At 42.9% G+C, this 19,418-nt stretch overlaps 1 protein-coding gene across 2 annotated transcripts in view; it reads left to right on the forward strand.

Moving 5' to 3' along the window:
- Positions 1 to 19,038, forward strand: part of SNCAIP (synuclein alpha interacting protein) — a gene marked incomplete at its 3' end in the record, with an annotated part of 67,700 nt that extends 48,662 nt beyond the window's left edge. For both annotated transcript variants that reach the window (NM_001105053.1, NM_001105054.1), the window contains 7 exon segments: positions 5,563 to 5,688; positions 10,762 to 10,931; positions 17,030 to 17,122; positions 17,974 to 18,067; positions 18,070 to 18,811; positions 18,814 to 18,966; positions 18,969 to 19,038. In NM_001105053.1, the coding sequence (NP_001098523.1) occupies positions 5,563 to 5,688; positions 10,762 to 10,931; positions 17,030 to 17,122; positions 17,974 to 18,067; positions 18,070 to 18,811; positions 18,814 to 18,966; positions 18,969 to 19,038 (1,448 nt within the window).

Here is a 19,418-nt window from a genome sequence, read left to right on the forward strand (position 1 = left end):
GAAAATATTTTGTTGACTTTATTATTTCATTGTCGGGGGTAGAAATAAGTAAACAACACTGGAAGTGCTACAATTGCAGATGAAAGCAAAGAGGACAGTCTTTGATTGGCATAAGCATCCGTCTGTTCTCCAAGGACCTTTGAAAAAGCATAACCGACACAGAGCTCCTCAACCATGGACTGACAGGCAGTTCGTGTGGTTTCTGTGACCCAGGGGGGCCAAAGGGAGTGTGTCTCTTATGGACTCAGGGGACACAGGGCAATGACGTTCGTTTTCAGAAGGCGGAGAACAGAGTCATGGAGACACAGGCTCCTGAGTCACAGTTTAAATTCTAGTCCTACTCTTACTAGCTCAGTAGACTTGGATACGTTTATTTTTCTTGAAAGAAAGAAAAAAGAAGAAATGTCTCCCCGGACCTCAGTTTCCTCATCTTTAAAAAGGAGATAACAGGAGTTCCTGTAGTGGCAGAGCGGAAATGAATCTGACTAGGAACCATGAGGTTGCAGGTTCTATCCCTGGCCTCGGTCAGTGGCTTAAGGATCCGGTGTTGCTGTGAGATGGGGTTTAGGTCGCAGACGCAGCTCAGATCTGGTGTTGCTGTGGCTGTGGTGTAGGCCAGCAGCTGTAGCTCCGATTGGACTCCTGGCCTGGGAATCTCCATATGCCATAAGTGCAGCCCTAAAAAGCAAATTAATAAATAAAATAAAATGGAGATAATAGAACCTTCCTTACAGGTTTCTCTGAGATTTAAATGAGAAAAGCTACCTGACCACTGCCTACTGCCAGCATGTAGTAGACACATAGAGTGGGTAAATGTCAGCTATTATGGTTATTGAATACCTTCCAATTAATTGTTTTTATTCCTATAAATATTATTTCATTTTTTTTTCATGGTAAGTCAAGTATAAAAGAAACTTGACAAAGAATTATTTAGGCCTTAACCTATTTAATTAATACTGTGATGTATTTTTTTTCACATTTTACTATCTCTAGAGTCTACATTTATCATACAATAAGTGACAATATGAAATTACTGGCCATTTTTAAAAATATATTTAATGTCTCAAAGACTGGAATGAATCTTACGATTGATGGCACATTAGATTTGATGACCTGTGATCACAGACAAAGCTGCCTCCTTTAGAACTTACACAACTGTAGAGATTTTATTGATACCAGTACTAAACCTGTGGCATACTTTTCAATGACATTTTTAATTAGACTGTCCAGCACATCTAAAATAAATTACACATAGTAATTGCCTCTTAAAATAAATTGCCTTGCCTTTAAGAACACACAAAACATACATTAAAAGGGTTACTAAAAGAGCAAAAAATCCACAGAAGAGAAAGCTGGTACATGAAGTACATTTTCACTTGTTAGATGGAAGTTGAATGGGTAGATAGATACGTGGGTGTTTGGATGTAAAACAGAAATAACACAGAAGAGCCACTCAGTCCATGTGACTGCATTGTATATTCTCTGCCAGTGACGCCTGTGGGAAGATGAAGATCTGAAGTTATTCTTCCTTTAATACCTTCTCCCTCTCTTTCTTCCTTTCTCTCTCTCTTTCTTACACACACACACACACACACACACACACACACACAGGGCTGGGAGGGAAGCGGGGTAGAGATCATGCTAAAAGTCTAAAAGGAGTGACCCAGCACTCCCACTCTTGGGCATATATTCGGACAACACTCTGCTTGAGAAAGGCACATGCACCTGCGTGTTCATTGCAGCTCTATTCACAAGAGCCAAGACATGGAAACAACCCAAATGTCCATCGACGTATGATTGGATTAGAAAGATGTGTTATATATACATGATAGAATACTACTCAGCCATAAAAAAGAACAAAATAATGCCATTTGCAGCAACATGGATAGAACTAGAGACTCTCATATTGAGTGAAGTAAGTCAGAAGGAGAAAGACAAATACCATATGATATCACTTATATCTGGAATCTAATATACGGCACAAATGAACCTCCACAGAAAAGAAAATCATGGCCTTGGCGAATAGACTTGTGGTTGCCAAACAGGAGGGGGAGAGAGTGGGTGGATTGGGAGCTCGGGGTTAATAGATGCAAACTACTGCCTTTGGAATGGATTAGCAATGAGATCCTGCTGTGTAGCTCTGGGAACTATATCTAATCACTTATGATGGAGCATGATGTGAGAAAAAATAATGTATACATGTATGTGTAACTGGGTCGCCATGGTGTACAATAGAAAATTGACAGAACATTGTAAACCAGCCATAATGGAGAAAAATAAAAATTATATAAGAAGAAAAGTTAAAAAAAAAGTCTAAAAGGAGAGGTGAGCATCATGGCATAAATATCTGTGTCATATAATGCATTCACAGGGACCTTCTTAGTTGGAGAAAACAGCAGTATTTGTTCTGTTCTCCTTACTAGATATTTGTCAAATAAGTCACTGTTTAAATTGTAGGACCATGGACCTCTGCTGGCATGTTCTCCAGAATCAGAGCAGAAAGCATTTCTTGGAGAGTGGATGCTAAACATGCTTTTACCCAGACCAGGGGATTCTAGCCATCTTGTGTCCATCTCAGAAATTCTAAATGTTGGTTATTAGACCAGATGGATAGTCAGCCCATCCCTGTGAGCAGTGCTTCTCTGCATAGTATCATAGGAGAGATTGTTTCCATATAATTTCTCAGTAAACAGGCCACTTGCATGGCTTGTTATTAAATTGTACCCTGCAGAACACAAAGCCGAATTTGAGTTTGTACAAGAACTTGCATTGTTCTGAGCAACAGGTTCTTCCTTTATGTAAGTCTTGCATTTCAAATCTTTAATTATAAAGAATTATCCATGCCGTCATGAAAAGCAGGCAGGTTATGGTAACAGTATGGACCACCCCTGACTGGAACAGCCCGCATACATACCTTCTCCTTTTCTCCCAGATCTTCAAGGCCCTGCAAAATCCAGATTTTTACAAGTGGAAAATTCCTAATCTTAGGACCTATTGTATTTTTGTTTCCTATAACTCCATTACCAAAAGTCAAAACCCTGTGAATTACAGTAAAGGGCATTTTCTGTGCATGTGGAGTAGGCATAGCCACTATAACATACATGAAAGTGTCCCTGATAAGAAGGTACATGCAGAATGTTTCTGAATACCTTGAACTCCTCTCAGCTTTACTTGCTAAAGAAAGAATCTGCTGGAATATCAGAGAATATCCAGTTGTCTTCTTCTGTTTTATGATTTGTAGAGTAAGAGTGTTTGATTGATTCCTTGAAACCTCTTCCACTCTGCTGTTTTAACATTTAATAGCAAGGAACCAGCCAAGTCACCACAAGCTTGACAGTGGCTCCTTGAAGATGGCAGGGCTGTGCTTGCTTCAGCAGCACATGTACTAACACTGAAAAGGGCGGGGCTGTCATTCTCACTGGTGGAGGCACAGCATCCTGCCCTCTTGATGTTTTCATGTCTTAGACATTATCTTCAAACCAGTTGGTTATGTCAGTTATCCTGAGATACGTCTACTCATCCGGATCTTTTCAGGAGCAAAGATCTCATGCTTTGATCATCTGTCTCCAAATAAAAGTAATTCCACTTTCCCCCTACGTAATTAGAAAAAATAAGAGTAATTAGAAAAAATAAGAGAAGTTAGTCTACCTCGTGCATGTAAAACATCCCCTGCTCTGGTCCAGATATCAGTCACAACTTTTTCCAAGTTTTCCTCTAAAGCAGAGGATTAAGCACATCAGCCTATCCTGATCCAGATGCTAACTCCCAGCCCTGGCCTCCAGGCTTGGCTCCACCTCACTTCTGTAGGGGACGTGGAGGGTTTCACTTCCTAGAGATCTGTCTGCTTTTGCAGCTAACGCTCACCCTGCTTTCCCTGCGGGTATTCTCGGTTGGCTGGATGTATTGATTATATTTTCTCTCCTTGCTCGTCAGGGGGGCTTCCTCCTCGCTGCATGTGTGAAAAAAGTGTGGTGCTAATACTCAGGCTGCTCCTGATGTTACAGATGCCTTCATAAACAGTGCCCTGTTCCCCACATGAGGGGTGAAACATGAAAGGAGTTGGCTGTTTTTAATCCAGCATTCCTTTAGCAGATTAGTTGGCATGTTCAGAAGGTGAAGGCAAATTTAATCCAGAAAAAGTATAAAAGTTCATGACCAGTCCGAGCAAATAACTGGAAAAAAAAAAAAATCCTTTAAAAGGCTAAGGAGAAGTTCAAGACGATTTCAAATACAAGATCATCTTTTTAAATGTCAAATTCCACCCACTAGCTTCACGCTGTTGTTTTTACCACTCTCATATTTTTTTAACATTATATTTAATTTTTCTATTTTAAAACAGTGTAATCCCATCCCCCTGCTTTCTCCTGAGACCAAACATAACATGAAAATACCTCAAAAGATTCACCGGGTAAAATGTGAACAGATTGTGACAGCATACGCTGACTGTTCTGTGTCTTTCCTTTTGAAAGGTTGTGTTAAGGTTTGGGTGCCCTTCCTTTAACATGGAAGAAAAGAAAGCCTTCCCTTTCAAAACACCACCAACCTTTGGTCAGAAAAATCAAGAGGGTCCCAGTTTTACTTCCGTGTCATTGTCTTATACTTGGCAACTACAGATGTTACCTCTTTTTTGTAAGCCGGTTTGATAGTAGCTATGGGTTTAGAACGCACAGTTGAAGCATTATATATTTAAAGTAGAATCTAATTATCTCAGTAGTCTGAGGTCTTATAACAATATTCTTGAAGCCTCCAAATAATATAACAAAGTACCAAAAACATTGCCTTGGAATCAAAAGACTTGGATTCTGATTCCAGTGTTGAGTCTGTGATGTTGAAGAGATGCTCCAACTTTTCTATGAATCAGTTTTTCCACCTATAGAATATGTAAGCAAAACATGAGCTTTTTTTTTTTTTTTTTTTTTTCTTTCTTTCTTTTTTTGGCCACAACCACAGCATGTGGAAGTTCTGTTCCGGAGGTTGAAACCCAGCCACCTTGGAGACAATACCAGATCCTTAACCCACTGCGCCACAGCAGGAACTCCAAAAACATGAGCATTTCTGAGATAACTTTCTGTTCTTTGAATTCTCAAAGTATTCCTTTCTTTAATTCTGTCACAGATTCATGCATTTTTTGGTTTATACTGAATGGAAATGCTCTGTTCCTATGGTTACATCTAAGCTTATCCAACACATTGGAGTTTTGTTTTCGTCTTTTTGTTTTGGTTTGGTTTGGTTTGGGTTTTTTTTTTTTTTTTTTTTTGCTTTTTAGGCCTGCACCGGTGGCATATGCAGATTCCCAGGCTAGGGGTCTAATTGGAGCTTTAGCTGCTGGCCTATACCACAGCCACAGCAATGCACCATCCAAGCCACATCTGCGACCTACATCACAGCTCATGGCAATGCTGGATCCTTAACCCACTGGGCGAGGCCAGGGATCAAATCAGCAACCTCATGGTTCCTAGTCAGAGTCTTTCCCGCTGTGCCACAACAGGAACTGCTCGTCTTTTATATTATAGACTTTTGTACATGACAGGCCATTAATACCAACTGTCCTGGTGTTTGTAGGAGAAGATTCTGCTGTGGCTTCTTCAGTTCATGCAAGAACAGGGCATCTCGCTGGATGAAGTGGACCAGGATGGGAACAGCGCCGTTCACGTGGCCTCGCAGCATGGCTACCTCGGGTGCATACAGGTATGCAGGCCCTGCAGCTCTGAAGCCAGAAATGAGGGCATCGAGTAATAAATCAGAAAATGGGAAGTTTATTCCCTGGGAGAATGTCTGGATTAAATCTGCTTTCTCTATTGCAGTGGATAATAAGGAATCAAACTGACAAAGTTGTATTTCCAGAAACACATGCTGACACTGGCTGTCTGGGTTTCTCCTTGAGTGTCACAGGATGTCATGTTGGGAGGGACTATCCCTGCCCTCTCCCCAGTGCTGAGGACAATAGATGTTAAGTATCCTGTGTTCTCAAGACAGCAGGAAGCCATTATCAGACCACATCTCACACAGGAGTGGGCCATTCCTGCTGTCGTTAGCACACTTTGCCTTCCCAGGTGTCTGAAAAACAGGACTGAATTGTCAAGAATGAACTAGAAGAATTCCTCAGAGTAGGGAGTAGAAGGCCTAAGGAGACAGCTGTGGTTTTCTACCTGTCTTTGTATAGGACTAAACTTCTTAAATGCATTCAAAAACTGATTACAAGGGGCTCGATATTGATCCCCTCGGCCCATAGGCAGGCTTGGCAGGGCCTTGGTTGGCCAGCTGTGCCAACAACAGCCTCAGGGGGCCTAACCCTTTTAGCCCAACATAGCTTTCAAGTATATTACCATGTTCTGTGTGTGCCGTGATGTAAAGAGGTTAGGGGATAGAACCACAGTTGGGGAAAACTCTTCCCCCTGCCTCAGGCCACCTGAGGGGCATACGAGGGGGCTGCCTAGAGAGCATGGAGATTCTTCAAGAAGGGGAGTCAGCATCTCATCCCACAGCTGAATGCAGAGCTGCACAAAGCTGAGCCAAACCAGTGCCACCATCCTGACCACACACAGTGGGGGAGCCTGCCAGGGCCCTCAGAAGCTTGGGGCACACATGAACGTAAAAACTGGATAGGCCTTTTCACCTAGAAAAGGTGCGACCCCAAATGACAAAACAAAGAGAGAAAATAGCTAAACAGCAGGAGGAGGAGGGACAGAGAAGAAGAGAGGAAAAGATTTGAATAGGAAACAAAGTTTAGAACTGACCTGAAATTTCATTTATGAGTATACATCATAATTACCAGAATCAGACCAATCACACCATTCTTATCGTTAAAAATGACCCAGTGTCCATAGATTCATTCTGTTGGAGAATGGCTTGGATCATCAGTGTCGGAAAATGAGACACGTGAACATGGGACGATCTCGACAAGGCACTTTACTTCTGCAGAAGGGTGCAGGTCCTCAAAAAGCACACACAAGGAAGAAAAGACCCTCCCTGTGTATCCCTAACGCGGGTGATGTACCTGTTCCCTTCCCATCGGCCAGGTCAGGGCGCACGTTCTTCCCGGTTGGCTAATTTGAAACAAACTGTTGCTGGGAGAAGGTGTAAAGAGGAGAGGGTTGCAGGAGGGCATTTCAGTGGAAACCAGAGCACAAATGGAGTAACCCAGACTTCCTTTGATAGAAAAGACATTACGTTGCTTCTCGCCATTCCCACATCTGCCTGGGATGTAGGAAAAGGCCTGAGGATGTACAGCTGAAGGCTGTGATTCAAGAAGAGACTTTCATTCACATCACCAAGTTCCTACAGTTGAGACTGTGTTACGAATACCTGATGCCTCCAAGAAAGCAATACTCTTTTCTACCTTATTAGGTATTGCTTCTTTTCTTCCAAATCCACGTGCTTGTTTATTTAACAGGTACGTACTGAGGTCCTACTGGGTGCAGGGTAGACTGTATCTGAGAGGAAACGGGGCAAAGAGAACTGGTGGCTCAAGCAAGTAGAGGACTCGGGAAATGACAGGAGACGATATGGAAAGTAAGAGGCAAGAGATGCATACAAACAGAAGGAAGGGCAGAGAAGGGGACACGGCAGAAAGCTCTCCACAGAGTCTCCTTACGTGCGGCTGCTCTTTTTTTTTTTTTTTTTTTTTTTTTTGGTCTTTTTGCTATTTCTTGGTCTTGGGCCGCTCCCACGGCATATGGAGGTTCCCAGGCTAGGGGTCCAATCGGAGCTGTAGCCACCGGCCTACACCAGACCCACAGCAACTCGGGATCCGAGCCGCGTCTGCAACCTACACCACAGCTCACGGCAACGCCGGATCGTTAACCCACTGAGCAAGGACAGGGATCGAACCCGCAACCACGTGGTTCCTAGTCGGATTCGTTAACCACTGCGCCATGACGGGAACTCCCGGCTGCTCTTTGAAGAGACACGTTGATAGGAAATCGTCCAGGTGTCTGGGAAATTTCCACGCTCTTGTTGGCCACGCGTGCACCTCCCAATATAAGACATCAAGTTGAAAAAGAGTGATGAGAAATTGGCAGGTGTAGAAAAGAGGGAAATTTAAATAATGACCAGCATCTGCAGAAAGATGAAAGGAGCGGCGTGACTTTTTTGTGGAGGAAAAATAAATTGAATGCAAAGGGGACATTTTTCCGTTTCACAAAACACTATCGTATTTAATAGTCTTGAAGTAAACTTTTTTTTTACCAGCTAATAAATGCCTGCGAGCCAAAGAAAACCAGCTGATATCACTAATTCTGTTTGAGATTCAGTTATTTTTCTTTTCATATGTGAGGAGAGGCGGTCTGTCCTCTCAGAGTGTTCATCCCTCCCCTTAACACAAATGATATTTTTGGCACTAGACACCATGGTTGTGGAAACTTGGATCATCTTAGAAGTGGGTGTATCCACTGGGTGTGAGAATAACAAAAAAAATAATAGGTACAAAGAGACTGAAAGTAGAAAAGAGGGTGAGCAAGGGCCTTTATGAGATGAGGAGGGGACTGAATGTGGAAAACATTGCAAAGAAAACTGCAGAGGCCAGAGTCCAGGGGAGTGATAACAGTGTGTGTTTATGCTGGGACCCCGAGAGCTCAGAGTGAAGTGGTCTCTGTGACACTCTGTGAGGTGGGTGGCTTTGTGGCAGATTGACCTTTCCTGGTGAGTGGTTATAAACTGAAAAGAAAATGAAGCTCCTTCATGACCCGAGTCTAAGTAGTCTGGGACTTTAAAAATGACACGTATTTCTTGTGGAAAAAAAAATATTACCTGTTACTAAAATAAACCCAGAAGTCTACAACCTCATCTTGATAGTATTCAAAAAAAAAAAAAATGTCAGACTATGGCAGTTGATTAATATTGATATAACCACTTGAGGGAATCCAGTGTTATCAGAGCATAAATACAAAAGAGTTTTGATGTTTTTAAAATTAGCAACGTCAACCACGCTCCATCAAACCTCTCTCTCTCCCCTCTCCTAAGATAACCTTGGCCAGATGCCATGACTTTTTGCTTGTGTTTGACTGTTAACATGTACTTCAAACCAATTTAAAAACTCAGTCTTGTTTCTGGTTCAAGGCATTCTCCTCCCCAACCCAGATAAGACTCGGGGTTGCCGTGGGACTGAGGCATGATCAGCTTTTACACAGCACATTAGCTTCTATTCTCCTCTCTCTACTGAGCTCCACTGGTGGAGACAAAGAGGAGGTATGGAGAGAAGTCAGCTCTCTCTTTAACTGGCGAAGGTCACACGGCTTCTCCCTGAAAGTTGTCTTGCTTCTTTAGCTCACTGTGGTTTGCCACTGATGGCCTTTGGGGCAGCCTGCAGATGCTGACTCTCTGGTGGGCGTGGGGGATGAGGTTTTCAGAGGGTCCTCTAGAGCCTCCCCACTGATACCAGGAGGGGCCATCTGACCCCCACCTCACACCCTTCTCCCCATTCAGTTCCCTCCACCTGAGTTGCACCCCATACAGAAGAACCCTTTCCTTTTTAATCAGGTGCTAACCAGCTCCCAGCAAGCCCTTTCTCCAACCTCTGCTTGATACATGGGACACATCCTTGCCTTGGCACATGGTCAAAATGTGTGCTGCTTCACAGCCTCTGTCGTGACAGTTCTGTCCCATTCTTTTCCTCGCTGATTGGGTAGGTTCAGAAACAGATTGCATGTGCTGCCCAAGTAAATAGGAACAGGTAAACAGAATTCCTTCTCCACGAACCCCAACTCCACGAACCCACCGCTGAAGAGGGGCGAAGCCTCTCACCACAGACACTGCCCTGCACAGCTCCTAAAGGAACAGACTCTAAGGAGGCAGCAACCTCCTCCCCATTCCAGTCTCCTCCTGGGGTAGGGGAAGGGGCAGAGGTGTAGATCGATAGTACTGGGATTGGTCAGGGCTGCATCCGTGTAGGCTCTCAAGGGAGCCATCTAATGTGGACTGCTCAAAGCTCCCCAGAGACCCTCTTTTGTATGCGAGGGTACCAGCCCACCTGGGCTCTGGTAACTGGTTTTGGCATAACAGAAAAAGTTTTATTCAACCTTCTGTTACAGTCATGTAGCAATAACTTTTCTAAGGAGTTCCTGTTGTGGCTCAGCAGTAGTGAATCTGAGTAGTATCCATGAGGACAAGGACACAGGTTCAATCCATGGCCTCACTTAGTGAGTTAAGGATCCAGAGTTGCTGTGAGCAGACACGGCTCGGATCCCACATTGCTGTGGCTGTGGCGTAGGCCAGCAGCTAAAGCTCCAATTTGACCCCTAGCCTGGGAATTTCCTTATGCCATGGGTGCGGCCCTAAAAAGCCAAAAAAATAAATAAATAACATTTATGGATGACCTAGAGAATATTGTAACAAGTAAAGTAAGTCAGACAGAGAAAGGCAAATATTTTAGGATATCTCTTATATTTGGAATCTCAAATGTATTACAAATGAATCTTTATAAAATAGAAACACACTCACAGACACAGAAAACAAACTTATGGTTACCAAAGGGGAAAGGAGGGAGGGATAAATTAAGAGTATGGGATTAACATAAGCACACTACTGTACATAAAAGAGATAAGCAACAAGGATTGACTATATAGCACGGGAACTATATTCAATATCTTATTCTATAACGAAAAATAATCTGAAAAATATATATACATATAAGTGAATCACCTTGCTGCCTACCCAAAACTAACAATATTGTAAATTAACTATATTTCAATTTAAAAAAGTAAAAAAAAAAAATGTTTAGAGAGAGGTCCTGATGCAATCACCTGTTTCTGCATTCTCTGACAGACCCTGGTTGAATATGGAGCCAATGTCACCATGCAGAACCATGCAGGGGAAAAGCCCTCCCAGAGCGCCGAGCGCCACGGACACACCCTGTGCTCCCGGTACCTGGTGGTGGTGGAGACCTGCATGTCGCTGGCTTCCCAGGTGGTGAAGCTCACCAAACAGCTGAAGGAGTGAGTGACCTGTTGTTCCCTGAGACCCAAGTCTGGCTGGTCATCATGGTGCTTAGCTTGGAACTCTCCCTCAGGCCAGTCGTACACGGAATTCCTCGCTGCCTTCTCATCTTCTTTTCTTCCTCCATCCCAAGTCCTCTGGGCCAGCGCTGATGCTGAAGATGCCATCTCTGCAGAGGCAAAATGATATTTAAACAAACAAAAAGTGCAGGGCAGGCTTCCTAAGCAGGGAACTTAAGCTGCCATGGACAAAGGGACAGAGCCTCTCTCTGTGTTCACATCTTAGGACCAGGTGACGTAGCAGGCGTGGAAAGCACACACAGGCATCGTTCCAAACTTCTGTCCTTAATAGTCTAGCAAATCATAAAGAGCACGAGAGAGAAAAAGGCTAGAGACGGGCCAGTTTCTGTTTTCTCAAAAAGAAAAAATATTTGGGAAATGACAGGCAGGTAACCTGGTAACCATCACTGGCAAATTTATTATAAAAATTAAGTGGATGATTCATGAATCCACAGAACATAAAATCCTCAGAATGTAAACTCAGCGTGATGTTACTTAAAACACTCTTTGTCTACCTAAAATTGCTTCTTTTTTTCCCCTCCGTTTTTGGAGCATGTGGAGTCCCATACCACGGCCATAACCCGAGCCACAATAGTGACAACACTGGATCCTTAACCTTCTGAGCTACCAGGGAACTCCAAAATTGGTTTTTTGATGAGATTAAGAAATTGGTACATATTGCATATCTAGATGTCAGGGAAGCATAACTAAAGGGTTGCCACAAAATTCTTGAAGAAAGGAGGGCTGGAGGAGAGGCCATCAGGGGATCTCTAGCAGGCTGAAGGATTAAGAGCTGCTGCCCATCTGAGGGGACTGAGGTCACCCTTGGAAAACACATCAGTCAAATTACAGTGGGTGTAGTGTGAAGGGAATCACTGAAAATCGTGAATGGTACTCAAAGTAATGGTGGCAGATTAGGAGGACAAATTATAAAAATTAAATTTTAGGGGGAAAAAACCCATGACATCTTATTTTAAAATTATAAAAGGTTTTCTTCCTTTTTTCCTGCAAGAAAAGACCTCTGGTTGGTGGGAGGCCTTCACTGGTTAGAAGTGTAATTCATGCAACCATGCAGTAAGTCCTTAGACCCTCCAGCTCTTCTCATATCTGGAGAAACGTTTCTCTCTCTGCTCCTGCTCTCTTGCTTTAGAGGTAAAAGACTCTGCACTCCTCCTCCCTTCCCCCTACTAGTACCTAGAATACACTTGTCAATGAATTTAGGCTTTAATTAGAAAAAAAAATAAAGTTTAAACTTAAAAATTAGAGGGATTCCTATCCCTCCAAGAGACCTCTACCCATTTCAGCAAGACAACCAAGAGCAGGTGGCTAAGTGAACTTGAAGTGTTTTGGATGTAATGGAAGGGAAAATGCACACAGATTCATAACTCAGTTATCGTTCCACAGTGAACATTACTTGTGCTCATGTCTTTATGTGCATGTATAGTATTTCTTTCTTTTTTTTTTTCCTTCGGGCATATGGAAGTTCCCAGTCTAGGGGTCAGATCACAGGTGCACCTCCAGCCTGTGCCGTAGCCATAGCAACAGGATCCAAGCTGCATCTGCCACCTACATCACAGCTCATGGCAACACCGGACACTTAACCCATTGAGCAAGGCCAGGGATCAAACCCACATCTTTATGGTTCCTAGTCAGGTGTTAGCACCGATACTTAACCCATTGAGCAAGGCCAGGGATCAAACCCACATCTTTATGGTTCCTAGTCAGGTTCGTTATCCTGAGCCACAATGGGAACTCCAGTTATTTCTAAAAGTAAGTTCCTATAAAGGGAATTGCCAGCGCTAAGGCATACATATTTTTTTTCTTTTTCTTTTTATTACTCAAATGAATTTATCACATCTGTAGTTGTATAATGATCATAACAATCTGATTTCACAGGATTTCCATCCCACAGTCCAAGCACATCCCCCCACCCCCCAAACTGTCTCCTCCGGAGACCATAAGTTTTTCAATGTCTGTGAGTCAGCATCTGTTCTGCAAAGAAGTTCCGTCTGTCCTTTTTTCAGATTCCACATGTCAGTGAAGCATTTGATGTTGGTGTCTCATTGTATAGCTGACTTCACTTAGCATGATAGTTTCTAGGTCCATCCATGTTGCTAAAAATGCTGGTATTATATACATATTTAAATGTGATTAGATGTTACCTAATATCCTCCCAGCAATGTTATATGAGCAACACTCCCCTAAGTAGTGTATGGATATATCCATCATGAGAAACTTTAAAATGACCCAATGTGGAGTTCCCGTCGTGGCTCAGTGGTTGACGAATCCGATCAGTATCCATGAGGACATCGTGGCTCAGTGGTTGACGAATCCAACTAGTATCCATGAGGACATGGGTTTGATCCCTGGCCTCATTCAGTGGGTTAAGGATCTGCATTGCCATGAGCCATGGTGTAGGTTGCAGACATGGCTCAGATTCTGAGTTGCCGTGGCTGTGGAGTAGGCCAGCAGCTGTAGCTGCAGTGTGACCCCTAGCCTGGGAACCTCCATATGCCTCAGGTGTGACCCCAAATAGACAAAAGACAAAAAAAAAATGTGGTATTTTTTCTAATGGTTTGTACTCAGAGAAAAAATCACAAAACCTCCCTCCATCTCTTACCACTGCGTCTCAGAGGCTTTCATGAGCTATAATAGCTGTTTTATTGGTAGACCTCTTCAAGGTCAGGGCCTTGGCTGCACTCTCTGTTGATGATCCTAGGACAAAACACACATGTACGCTAATAGACAACAGTTCTTCCACTGTCTCCAAGCCGAATGCCGTAGACAGTTGTAGGTAGGCCAATGACGAGATCAAATAGGAGAGGTTACGTTGTAGACCCTAGTCTTGTACTTACTAGGTGAGGTTGGCAAAACTAGACATGAACAGAGAAGTTCACTGAGTATTGCCACAGCACGGTGTACCCTTCGGCTCTAGGGCACCAGTAACCTAGAAAGATGTAGCAGGAAGGATGGAAGGCACTGGTTTTCCAGCCCAAAAATGTGGCTGAGAGACAGTCTCGAATGCCTTTTCCTCCTAGAATATTTTTACCAACTGTACAGTTGATAAACATAGCTGTTATTTAGAAATGGCAACCTTTGGCTCTCTTAGAGATCCTAATCTACAAGCCTAGGTATTGCGGGTTGAATTGGGGTCCCACAAAATGGTCTGTTGGCGCCCTAACCCCTAGTACCTCGGAATGTGAGCCTATTTAGAGGTAGGGTCTTTACGAAAGTAATCAAGTGAAAATGAAGTCGTCAGTGTTAGGCCTAATCCAGTATGACTCATGCCCTCGTAAAAGGGGGAAATTTGGACACAGAGACGGACACACAGGGAGAACACCATGTGACCATGAAGGCAGAGATGAGGGTGATTCATTTACAAGCCAGAGAATGCCAGAGATGGCCAGCAAACCACCAAAAACTAGAAGAGAGGCATAGAACAGATCCTCTTCACAGCCTCGGCAGGAACCAGCCCAGCCAACACCTTGGTCTTGGACTTCTAACCTCCAGAAGTTTGAGAAAATAAATCTCTGTCATTTAAGCAAGGCAGTTTGTAAAACTTTGTTACAGCAGCTGTAATAGATAATACACTATGCATATGCTCACATACTTTCATATATTCATATTTTACATGCTCACATGTTAGAATTAAAGTTGATTAGAATCTAAAGGATAGAGTCCTTTTTTCCTCCATTCATACCTTGGATTCCTGCCATCAGTCAACCTAATTGCCTCCAAGTAGCTTCCTTGACTGTGTCATATTCGCTTTGACACCTAAAAACCCTTTAAAAGGAGACCATAGTCTTTGTTCCTCTATTTTAGTCCCTGCTAAATGTTTTTCTAAAAAACTTGACATGCAGCACCAAATTTCAAGGTGGGAAAAGTTCAGTGTTCTTATGTATTTTTGTTTTTTATTCATTCATTTAGGGTCAGCAAACTATGGACTGTGGACCAAATCCAACCCATCACTTGTTTTTATAAATAAGGTTTTATTAAAACAGAGCCATACATCAGTGGGTGATGGTTACTGCTGTGGTGCAGGTTTGATCCCTAGCTTGAGAACTTCTGCGTGCCACGAGTGTGGAAAACAAAAAGCAAAAACCAGAGCCACATGCATTTATTTACATATTATCTAGGCTTGAGTCCATGCTACAGAAGTGGAGCTGAGTAATTATGACACAGAATGTGTGGCACACAAGCCTAAAATATTTATCCTCTGACCCGTTAGGAAAAAGTTTTCTGGCTCCTGCTTTAGATGATTAAGTTTTCCGTATGTGAGTCACAGAATGAGTGAGATAAGATGAGGTCACAGACTTCTCTGGTCTTAGGGATCAAACTAGGACTGAGAGTGACCACTTCTGAGAAAAGGAGAGTCCTTGGGAATGATGGAAGGGTATTGTGCAAGTCTGATCTTACAGAAATAGATTTAGACGCCCAACAGCTGTTGAGCGTGTGCAGTGACGTTTGACCTGGAGAAGATGGGCTTCCTCAAGCCAGTGTCCACGATTCAGCAGTTCTTTTAAGAACACCGTCACTCATTCGTTAAGTTCCTTGTCCCAGCTCACAAGAGCGGCTACCAGTTTTGATGTTGGGTGGATTCGTTTTTGACTCCTGTAAGAAGTTACCACACACTCAGTGGTTTAAAACAAAAACATTTATCTTACCATTCTGTGGGTCAGAAGACCAGGAAGGGTCTCTCCAGACTAAAATTGAGATATCTTCACTTGCCATTCCTTTCTGAAGGCTTAATGATGAAAGTCTATTTCTTGCTCACTCAGATTGTATGCAGAATCACTTCCTTGCAGGTGTGGGACTGAGGTCTCTGTTTTCTTGCTAGCTGTCAGCGGAAGGTCATTGGCAGCCCCTGGAGGCCACTGCATTCTTTGGCTCACAGCCCCTTCCTCCATCTAGAAAGTCTGCAACGGAGATTGAGTCCTCCTCCTTCTCACATCATGCTTTGCCTCTCTCTGACCTCCTTTTCTGCCTCCTCTTCACTATTATTGACACATGCATGAGATTGGATGGACCAATAATCCAGGGTGACCTCAACTCCATCTGCAACCTTAATTCCCTTTTTGCCAAGCAAGGTAACAGAGTCACACTTTTTAGGGATTAGAATGTGATGGACATCTTTGTGGGGCGGTGGGGTACCTCACTAATGCTACAGAGTTCAGTAAATCCTACTTACTCCTCCAAAATGAGAATTAGTTTACTTTACTTTTGTCAAGTACTGTAATAAGTCTTATGTGTTTTTAAACAAATTTCACGTTCTGTAACCTATGGCTTTTAACCTATTTTCTTAACTTTAAAGCACATTCTAATACAAACACGTCTATATCCAGAGTAAATTGTGTTGCTATTCATTTTTTTTCTTTTATATAGAAAAATTCAAGTTATCGTTTTTAGCCAACTTGGAAGTAATTTGCTTGCTTCATTTTTTTCTGATGGCTAGATTAATACAGTTACTTAAGAATTCAAACAATTTAGAAAGACTAAGTAACATTTTGGAATATATCCTTCCAGCTCAAAAGAGGGCGGGTAGGAAGAAGAGAGAGAGAAAGAGATTTTTTTAAAAATGAAGTAATGAGATTATACTACAAACAGTATTTTGTAATTTTTACTTAAAGTAAAATACACTGTGTGTGCGTGTTTATATAGATATACTTTATACTGTATACTTTATAGATGTGTATATATACATATATTAGGGAAATTTTTTTCTATATTATAGATATTCAGATATAGCATCTCTCTTAATAGCTGCCTTCACAGAAATAATTATAAATTATTTGGTCTTACCGAAGAGCATTTAGGTTACTTATAGTTTTTTACTAATGTGAGTAATAAACATCTTTGGGGGTACTTTTGACTGTATCCTTAAAAAAATTTCTGAATTATGAGGATGACAGTTATGTACATTTATGAGGCTTTTGGATTTATTGCAACTTACTGTAAATTATCATGGAAAAATTATACCTACTAATTTATGGAAGTAGTCATGCATCAGGGAGCTTAGATGTTTGGTTTGTCTTTCCCAGGCAGACAATGCAACGTGTCACACTGCAGAACCAGCTCCAACACCTTCTAGAAGCCCAGAAATCAGAGGCCAGATCACTCCTTTCTTCACCCAGGTAATACCAGGAATGTTGGTGGTTAGAATTCTTAAGTGTCTTTAATCTCTGAGCCTTCTTTTGGACTTTCTTTTAATATCTTTTAAGAAGATAAAAACCTAAAACATCTTATTCTTTTTTTTTTTTTGTTTTTTTTTTTTTGTTTTTTTGTCTTTTTAGGGCCGAACCCACAGCATATGGAGGTTTCCAGGCTAGGGGTCAAATGGAAGCTACAGCAGCTGGCCTACACCACAGCCACAGCAACACAGGGTCAGAGCCTCTTCTGTGACCTACACCACAGCTTATGGCAACGCCAGATCCTCAACCCACTGAGCGGGACCAGGGGTTGAACCTGCATCCTCATGGATACTAGTCAGATTCGTTTCCGCTGAGCTATGATGGGAACTCCAGAAAACACTTATTCTTCTAAAGAGAAATAAAAGTGAAATATCATAGGGAAAAAGCACAGATCCTAGGGTCAGAAGACTTGAGTTTATCTCTGACTCTGCTGTGTCTTCTTTCCATGACTATAAACTACTCAGTTACTCTTTCAGAATCTTTTATTTCTTCATCCGTGAAATAGCACAGCATTGTTGAAGATGGGATTAGTCAGAACATTTGTGAATATTGATGTGTAAACAATGCAACAGTAGATAAATTTAGCCGTCATAGCATAAGGTATGAGGCATACGATACTGGTTATGGTTGCCACCATGAACTATTTACAAATTGCTTTAAACAGACATTAATTATTCTGTTTCAGTCTTTCTGATGTGTAAGTTATTAGCAGCAGTAAAGCCATGCAGTGATTCATGGCTGAGTCATTTTAACCCTCTAGGAAATCATCTCCTGTGCCCTTTATTCTCTTGCAGTTCACCATCTTCCCCAGCTTCCAGAAAGTCCCAGTGGAAATCCCCAGATACCGATGATGAGTCTCTAGCCAAAAGCAAACCAGGAGTCCAGGAGGGATTCAGGTTCTTGGAAGCCTGTCTGTATCCAGCCGGGCTAGGGCCAAAGCAAAAGATGAAGATTCTGATAAAATCCTCCGCCAGTTATTAGGAAAAGATATCTCAGAAAACGTCTGCACGCAGGAAAAGCTGTCCTTGGAATTCCAGGATGCCCAGGCGTCTTCAAGAAACTCAAAAAAGATCCCTCTGGAGAAGAGGGAACTGAAGTTAGCCAGGCTGAAGCAGCTGATGCAGCGGTCAATGAGTGAGTCGGACACAGACTCCAACAACTCTGAGGACCCCAAGGGCACACCCGTGAGAAAGGCTGACAGGCCCAGACCTCAGCCCATCGTGGAAAGCGTGGAGAGTGTGGACAGTGCCGAAAGCTTACACTTGATGATAAAGAAACACACATTGGCATCAGGACGCAGGTTTCCCTTTGGTATCAAGGCCTCCAAATCTCTGGATGGCCATAGCCCATCTCCCACCTCAGAGAGCAGCGAGCCAGACCTGGAATCCCAGTGTCCAGGCTCAGGAACTACTCCCCCAAACCAGCCCCCTGCAGAACCCCCTCAGCCCAGCCCCGACAGCACAGCCGCCCAGAAAGTGGCCACGAGTCCTAAGAGTGCCCTCAAGTCCCCATCCTCCAAGCGCCGGACATCTCAGAACTTGAAACTCAGAGTTACCTTTGAGGAGCCCGTGGTGCAGATGGAGCAAAGTGGCCTTGAACAGAACGGCGAAAAGGACAGAGATAAGGGCAGGCCCTCCCACGGACCTCTGCGGGGAACGAATCAGGGGATCAACTGAAAAGGCCTTTTGGAACCTTCCGATCCATCATGGAGACGTTGAGTGGCAACCAAAACAATAATAATAACTATCAGGCATCCAACCAGCTAAAGACGTCCACGCTGCCCTTAACTCACTTGGACGGAAGACCACAGACAGTAAAGGAAACCCCGGGAGCTCTGCTGGCAAAGGGAAGAATAAGGCGGTGAGTGTTCTTTGGAGAACCTCCCTTTTATTCTTTTAAATTAATTGAGTTGTTCCTAACACCACAAATAGCTCCCTTGGCCACCTTGAGGGAATCCCCAGAATTCCAAAGGATGCACAGAAAGCCAGATTCCTGTGTTCCTAATGAGCTATATCCTCTGAGAGTACAGGTTGCTCCTCCCTTGGAAAATACATTAAGGGAGAACAATTAAACAAATCACAAGAGATTATGTTCTGGTCCCTAGATTTCCCTAAGTAGTTTAATCCTTGAGAATGAGGAGTCGTAGACTGGGAGGCATTTCTACAAGATTAGACAATAAATCCATGTGAAATCAGGCCCTCCTTGGGCACTGATTCTGCCTCAGGAAGAGTTTCATCTC

The sequence above is a fragment of the Sus scrofa genome, chromosome 2, assembly GCF_000003025.6.
Source record: "Sus scrofa isolate TJ Tabasco breed Duroc chromosome 2, Sscrofa11.1, whole genome shotgun sequence".
In the NCBI taxonomy this organism is placed as follows: Eukaryota; Metazoa; Chordata; class Mammalia; order Artiodactyla; family Suidae; genus Sus; species Sus scrofa.